Below are 7,914 nucleotides of genomic sequence, written 5' to 3' on the forward strand. Positions count from 1 at the left end.
GGGGTTTGTAGATCTGGCACTTGGTGATGGTGATGACTCACATGTATTGTAAGCGGGGCATAAAATATGCAATAACACCTGTCACAACCCGAGTGATCCCCGCCACCCGCCAAAATGACCAAAATCGTCCACTAGTCGTCGCTTCAGAACTATTTTGTTCAATGTGCTTTTTTGTTTGTGTGTGTGGTTTTTCTTGTAGTGTTTTGCGGCGCTCATAATTGCATAAGTTCATTTGATCGCGCGGGACACACCAAACATTTTCAGTTGGTAGGAAACTTTGAATTTTGCCCTGGTGGCGGCCGAAGCCTACTCTTGTCGATTTTAGACCCCCAAGGGATGGCAACTTGCACACAGGACCTCGCAGATTTTTCGCCTATGTCCGAGAAGGCTTGTGTTGACCTTTCTTAACTGAAGATCAGGAGTGTGGCTGAAAGACAGTAGTAAGAAGGAGCCAAGGAGTAGCAGTACAAAGGCTACAGAAAGAGTCCAGAGCCCAGTGGAGGGGGCAAAGGAGGTAAGGGGGTGGGGGCAGAAAGTGGAGACGAAAGCAGACGACAGAACACTGCTAGAGAGCAGAAAAGGAGGTAAAAGGAGAACATTTTAGAGGAGAAAAAAGTTTCCATCAGTACCCAGATTCGAACCCGGGACCTTTGAATGAGAGGCGAACACCTTTATTTAACCTCTAGGCCACGAGAGCCCCGTTCAAAGTGGACTTTAGTAAAGAGGCACTTTGGACAACTGAGGCGACGTAGTGGCTAGCACTGTGTTATGTCCTGACATGTCCCCTCAGACTGGATGCAGGGGCTCTCATGTCCTAGAGGTGAAGGTGTTCGCTTCTCATTCAAAGGTCCCGGGTTCGAATCCGGGTAACAACGGAAAAATTTCTTCTCTAAAATTGTCTCCTTTCACCTCCTTTCCTTCTCTCTAGCAATATTCTGTTGTTTGCTTTCGTCTCCACTTTCTGCCCCCACCCCCCTCACTTCTTTTGCCCCCCTCCTCTGGGCTCCTGACTCGTGCTGCAGCCTTTCTACTGCTACTCCTTTGCTCCTTCTTACTGCTGTCTTTCAGGAAAACCCCCTGATCTTCTGGTAGTAAAGATCTACACCTAGCCTCCTCGGACGAGGGCAAAAAATTTCGGAGGTCCTGTGTGCAAGTTATGCACGTTAAAGATCCCTTAGTGGCCTAAAATCGATAAGAGTAGGCTTCGGCCGCCACCCGGGCACAATTCAAAATTTCCTATCAACTGAAAAGGTTTAATGTGTCCCGCGCGCTCATATGACCTTGTGCAGTTGCGGGCGCCGTAAAACACGCCGCCCAACCCCCCCAAAAAAGAAAGAAAAAAAGAAGCGTAACCTGTTTTGAAATTCAAATTTTTTTAAACGTCAGATTTCTCAGAACTCGCTACTGAGTAGATACAACTTTGTTATTCCAGGGTAGCGATTGTAAGTGGTGGCTTAGTGATAAGGCTCACAGGACTCTAAACTGTAAGGTCATGGCTTCGAGTCCGGTCAGAAGCATGTCGTTGTTGTGTTCCTTGGGAAGGCATTCTACACTAATTATGTCCTCACTTAACAGGTGGGAATGGGTCCCCGGGTGCAGACAGCGAAAGATCGTGTCAGTTTGTTAGTGTTTGATTGTATACAGCCTGCAGCTTACACTGTATGACCGGGGAGCTGAGAATGTTTTTGAGTGTTCTAAGATCTGCTGGGGTAATAATAGTTGTAAAGCGCATAGAGCATGCCGAAGAGCGCGGACACGTAAATGCAATTATAATTGTTATAGCAATAGACGTGCTTTATGTACCTCAAGGACAAAAACATGTATTCCACCCCCCCTTTTCAGCCTGCTCCCGTTTTTTGTTTTTTTTTGGCGGTAGCCCTGAAATAATGTTTCTTTACTAATTATAGGGCTTATACGCCCCGCTGCTTGATTTTAATGAAGGGCTTTTTAATGCATTCCTCAAATTATATCTCCTCAATTTGTTGCTTTATTTTCTTATTTTTGTTGTTCCTATGGGGATCATACGTCTTGGGGTCAGAAAGTATGTCGTGGGGTCATAAATGTACATTTTGGGGTCAGAAAGTAGGTCTTATGTTTTTGTCGGTCTGCCTGCCTGAATCTGCAATGTATAGTTTATGATGTTGTTTGTCTGCCTGATTCCAAAAAGTATATTATTATGATTTTGTCTGTCTGAGTCGTTCATTTTAACGTATGGAGGATCCATGTAATACATTGCACGGCTATTTCTACTGATTTTTGTTGTTGTTGTTGTATTTACCAATTAGGGACCTGCTGTACCGCCACACATGTAACTCTGCCCATAGTACCGATTTCGCGATGGTCGCCGAGATTTAAAAGTAAAAGGAAAAAGATTGGCTCTTCCTTTTTCGTGTGTCCTTCTCGGCCGATGAGTCTTTTCGATGACCTGTTTTACACCTTTGCTGTGGTGACTCTGCGAACGAGCAGTACCAATGTTCTCAGTAGAATACAAAACGGCAACGCGTGGGGCTTTATAACAGGGTGAATGCTAGGCCCGGGGAATCCCGGGGACTCCTCTCTAAATTGACCAGTGAAAGACTCGTGAAAATAAATTTTGATCTCCAAACTTTGAATGTCTATTATCCTGGTATGGTCGGCAAGTTCTTTCTTCTGTTGTTTTTTTTTAACCCATCACGTTCGCAGTATTTTGCGTAAATAAGCGGGTATAACGAAAGTTCAGGCGTCAAATTTATCAAGGTTCTGCAGTCTCGATCGGCCAAATCAAAGCTATATATTCTCTTTTTCTTTACCTCGCAGATCCCCCGATGTCGGTCTGAGTCTGGTGGAAGTAAAAGTCAAAACACGCAGCATAGTGCACGCAGAAATACCGTGATAGTGATCAGCATTGGTCGGCTCGGGGTTGCGTTAAATTTGTTTCAATGGCACATTAACCCTATCAATACGTTGTGTTTTACTGTCGTATCTGTGCCACCACTTTCCAAAGAGGAAATTTACTCGTTAATCCGATCCGTACGCTTTGCATAGCAGTCTGTCTAAATGATTTTTTGAGAAATACTGAAAGTTTCAAAAAAGAGATATTTGCACTAGAAGTTTTCTAAAATGTGAAGAATACAACCCCGGGGTTACAAAATGACCCCAGGGCGCCCGGATAGAGTTAAGACAAGGTTCGCTCGTTTTAGTTGTCTCCCGTTTTCATGGCCGAACAACTGAAAGTGCGCGTCTTCTGTCTTCCACCGCGTGCTCGCGTCACGTGATATGAGTGTGAGTACCGCAAGGTGACATGACCTCGTATGAGTATCGCACGTGTCAGCGAGTGGCGTTTGTCGTGGTCACCAGGAATAGTCCAGTTCAGATTTGGCTTCTGGTCTGTTCTGTGCGCCCAAGCATCTTTTAACCCCGATCAATAGCGAAGGACAATTCTTCAGGGGTAAGCCGGGGGGGGGGGGGTGGATAAAAACAAAATCAAACTATTTTAAAATACACTTGAACGGCTTGTCGCGATACCGAAGAATAAAATCTGGGGACCAAATTCTTGTTATTAGGAAAGTGTGCAGCGTGCTGAATTATGTTGGAAGCCTTATATCATCGTGATAGCTTCTCACCGTATGAAACCACCGACGATTAAAACTGGATTTGTGATTGAGCATTTAAAAAAAATCAACACTGAGTGCATGTTACTTCGATTGCCTGATTTCCAACATCACTAGGCCCCGTGCTCCCTTCAGTCCTCCCAACTCCGGCACTCGGTACAGGCCTTCTCCCATTGTTACTTTTTGCTCTGCCTTAAAGGCCGTCTATGAAGATTTTTCAGTAATTAATTTTGGCTTGCACGATTTTTAAATCCGTGATTGGTGAAACCAAGACATGGTTTCTGACTGCTGGTGTTCTGGGCTCAAAATACACTTTCATTACTGATTGATGGGTGCCTTGAACGACAGTTCAGAAGTGTTACAAAAAAAAACTGAACACACACACCTCGTATCTTCAATACTATGCACTCTCGTGTATGCACGTGCGCGCACGCACGCGCGCGCGCACACACGCACTCACATACTCACTCACTCGTACACACATGCACACACACACACACACATATTATGATTTTTAGTTTTTAGTTTTTGAAATATAATTACGAAATATTATTAATAGAAGCATGCTTTGTCAGATGGCAAGAATTTGTACTCGGCTAGTGTTCATTGTTTTTTTTCTCTTTTTTGCCTTTAATCTTCCTGTTATTTTGCCAAAATACCTGAAATTTACTTTGGAGGTAATTTTTATCTTTTCTTTTTTGTTTGTGTGTGCTGTTTGTTGTTCTAAACCCTCTTTTCAATTGATATTTTTTGTGCAGGTTATTGATTATTTACGTCTCTCATTAACCCCTAAAACCTCCTTCATCTCCCCAGTCTGCCTTGAAAGAGCTTTATCCTTATCATTGCGTCGATATGTTTCTATTTTAAGTGACATTTCATGTTTGTCCCGTCAACAGCAGCTGCGCCAACAACAGCAGCAGCAGCAGCTGCTCATGCAACAGCAGCACATGCGAGGCGGGACGCCCCAGAACCAGCCAGGCGGAGTGATGGGCCCTGGGGGTCAGCAGGCCATGCAGGGCTCGGCCATGGGCCAGATGGGACAGCCCACCCAGAACTTCATGGACGACTTCAATATCCCGGAAATACTTTAACACCTTTGCCGCTGTGCCCGAGAGGGTTCCTGGCTTGATTTCACTCACAGGCTGCCGTGTAAACTAGAAAGTATTTGCTCTTATGTATAAGTTCTTTTGGCACCATCAAACAGAAGAAATGACGGGCGCTTCGTTAGCTCAGTTGTCTTCATGCTGGACAACGGAGCAGACGCTCCTGGTTCAAATCCCAGACTATGTGTTCTTGAACTCAAGTCGTTTTTGTGGACTCAACCCATCTGGCTGGGTCCATTCGGAGACGGACATTATATTTGGAGGTTCCCACCTCTTTAAAAATCTAATAGTATTCATAGGGATAATAAGTTAAACCCATACACTTTACCAGAGGAAATGTTACCTTACAGATATTAATTTCTTAAGGTAGTAGCGAAACAATTCTCCAGTCATCCTGTACACTTCCATTACTCTGTTGTCATTAGTGAGGATTACGAATTTTTATGACAGTTATTCTCCCCCCCTCCCCTTTTTTCCCCCCACCTTTTGCAGCCCCATCTCAAAAGAGTTATCAGTGAAAGTGAAGGGGATAACCCCCTGTTTGAGCCCTGGTCCCATCTGCCTAACATATTTATACAGGTGCCCTGGGCTCCATAGTGACAAGCTGTTGGAGGGACAAGATCTCAACTAAGACAGATGGTGCTTTTTGAAAAGATGGAGGGTCATTTAGTTGGTCACCAAATCTTGTGTTAGGCTTTGCCAAGTAGGGTAATTCTTTTCCTCTATGTTACCTGAAGAATTATAGAACTTGGTGTACAGAAAAGTGAAAAGACTTGAAATAACATCAAGAGGCTAGCCTAGGATAGAGAAAAGTGGAAAGTGTTTTTCCGTGGCCTGTACCCTGGTGCAGGGTGAGAAAGGCAATGATGATGATGATGTTGTTACCATAGTATGTTGATTGCCATAGAGACAAATCTACCTTGAATGTTACTTTCAAAGGCTGGCAAAATGGAAAAGACGGAGAGTTTCTCTCAATATGGGAGCGGCACTCGTGCCCTTTTTGGCAATTCTGTCATCCTGTTGCATCAGACTGACCAGTGAAAGTATGTTACGTTTGAATGACAATCTCTGGATCTTGAACAGAACTGCTACTTTGAGACGTATATTAAAGTCTAAGATTGCGCCTAAGATATTTCACTGTGGATTGCGTGAATTGTTTTCATTTTATGTTATTGTACAAAGACATATTTTGGCACACTGACTCAAAGGGGAAATGCCCTGAGTAGCTGTTCAGACGTGTGTACAAATTTGGCATGTAAAAAAAAAGTTAGGAACGGAAGTGGTTTGTGAGCAGAGGAGTGCTTGCTTTTTGTGTCCGATACAGGGATGAAAGATAATAATATGTACATAGCACTTGGCCAGAGTTTGGAGAGGGAGCGGGTACCTCAAATAACATAAAACAACAGTATTTATATATACAGTGTAGCATGCACATAGCGAAACACGCTCATGGCAAACAGATTTTCATTTCCTGAATTTTTTTTCAATACATTTATATTCTTTGTATTTAACTAAACATTTGCCTAGCAAAATTCGTACATAACGAAATATTCCCACGTCCCTCCGATTTCGCCATGTGCATGCCAGACTGTTGGATAGAATTAACAAGAATATTATCTTTAGGTTTTTTTTCTGCAAGGCGACAGTCTGTCCTCTTGCAGTGCAGTGTACACTAAGAATAAGCTCCCTTTTACTTTCTTCTTTACTCTCAGGCCTCTCTATTGCTGTCAGTGGGTTTTCACCTTCCCTTATGATTAGCTGTTAAATTTTGCTTTTATGCGCTTTTTAGGGTTTCTCAATGCTGAAGGCAAGGGGTAGCTTTTTTTCTCTTTGGCTGATGATGTAAGGGCCTTTTGTCTGTTATCCTTCTTCTTTGCGTTCACCTGCAAGAAAAGAGGCTCCGTGATCTGAGCAAATCAGGACTCCAGAAATGTTGTTGACGTTGTTAAAGTCATTTCATGCATGCTTTCTTTTTGTTATATTTTTACCTGATAGTTTCATCCTGGTTTCCCCGGGGGAGAGAAATAAAAAAATTTCCCCTCCCCCCCCCCCCCCCCCCCCCCCCCCCCCCCCGGGAAATTCAGAATTCTTAGATTCAATCTTTGTTTTTTAGCCTATTGAAAGTGTCTCGCTTCGCTGCTCTTTTTGAGGGAGTTTTTGCTTGTTTTGCAAATCTGTGTTTTTCCCCCTTCACTGATAAAAAGAATTGAGTCTTTGATGCAAGAAGGCTCTGAGAAAAATGCATTGGTATTTGCTTATTGTAATGTTTTGTTCCTTTGGGAGAGGATAAGAAAATTATTAATGTACATCATAATTCACAGACAGACAAGAGCATGTGCTTGATAACTTTCTTTACAGTTCATAAGACCATATGTGTTCCATGATTTTTATACCAGTTGTCCTGAATTTTGTATTAATAGAGAGGGAGGACTAATGTTTACATAGTTCATGGAAAGAGTTTAGAGAGATATTGGGTACCTTGGATAACATAAAACAACAGTATTTGTGCGTTATATAATATGTGGCATTGTGGTGAAATCGGGTGCTTGTCAAAATCATAAAATCAAAGAAACCGGCGAACGTTATTTATCTTTTTTTTTAATCATTTTTGGCTCAACGCTTTAAAGCCCATTTACACATTTGTGTGAATTTTACCAAAAAACGTTGATCAAAGGCACAAAAAATGTAATTTTGCCGTTTCCAAGGACACTGAAACTTTTGAAGACTCACAACTTTGGTGGCTATTTTTATGCTAATTTTTTTTACCTCTTGACTCCGGGTGACCCCCATCTCCTTCAGCTGCAAATTCCTCTTCTTCTGTTGAAGAAAGATGGGTATATTTTTTCACCAAAAGCAAAATAAGTAAACAAGCTTTAAGATGATACCAACAACTCAATGTGCCCAAAAATTGATGAGCACCTGATTCCACCATGTCGTGAGACAAATGAGAGACGTAACGCGAACTTAACATGGCAACAGAGCCTGTAGTAGCTAACAAGGTCTATAGCTTCTCTTCCTTCTTTGAAGTTAAAGGTCATCTTCAGTTCATGATGGAGGAACTATTATTCTGATTATTATTAATAGTGACTCGGATGGACTTAAGTACAAGCTTTTAAATGCTGACTTCACTCAGTTCTTTTTTCGTATTTTTAAAGTCAGTTTTCGTAAAACGTATATCAGCTCACTCGTCATTAGTAGACCGAGGGTCCCTCATTCCGCTT

The 7,914-nt window shown here is 42.5% G+C and overlaps 1 protein-coding gene across 1 annotated transcript in view; it reads left to right on the forward strand.

Moving 5' to 3' along the window:
- The window catches only part of LOC118477774 (ataxin-8-like), an 8,269-nt gene extending 2,764 nt beyond the window's left edge, over nucleotides 1-5,505 (forward strand). Inside the window, exon 2 of the mRNA XM_035970045.1 lies at nucleotides 4,487-5,505. Coding sequence (XP_035825938.1) covers nucleotides 4,487-4,681 — 195 coding nt within the window. The 3' untranslated portion in view covers nucleotides 4,682-5,505. The remainder of the gene's footprint in view (nucleotides 1-4,486) is intronic.
- Nucleotides 5,506-7,914: the final 2,409 nt, after the last annotated feature.

Source organism: Aplysia californica, unplaced genomic scaffold (assembly GCF_000002075.1).
Source record: "Aplysia californica isolate F4 #8 unplaced genomic scaffold, AplCal3.0 scaffold00213, whole genome shotgun sequence".
Classification (NCBI taxonomy): domain Eukaryota; kingdom Metazoa; phylum Mollusca; class Gastropoda; order Aplysiida; family Aplysiidae; genus Aplysia; species Aplysia californica.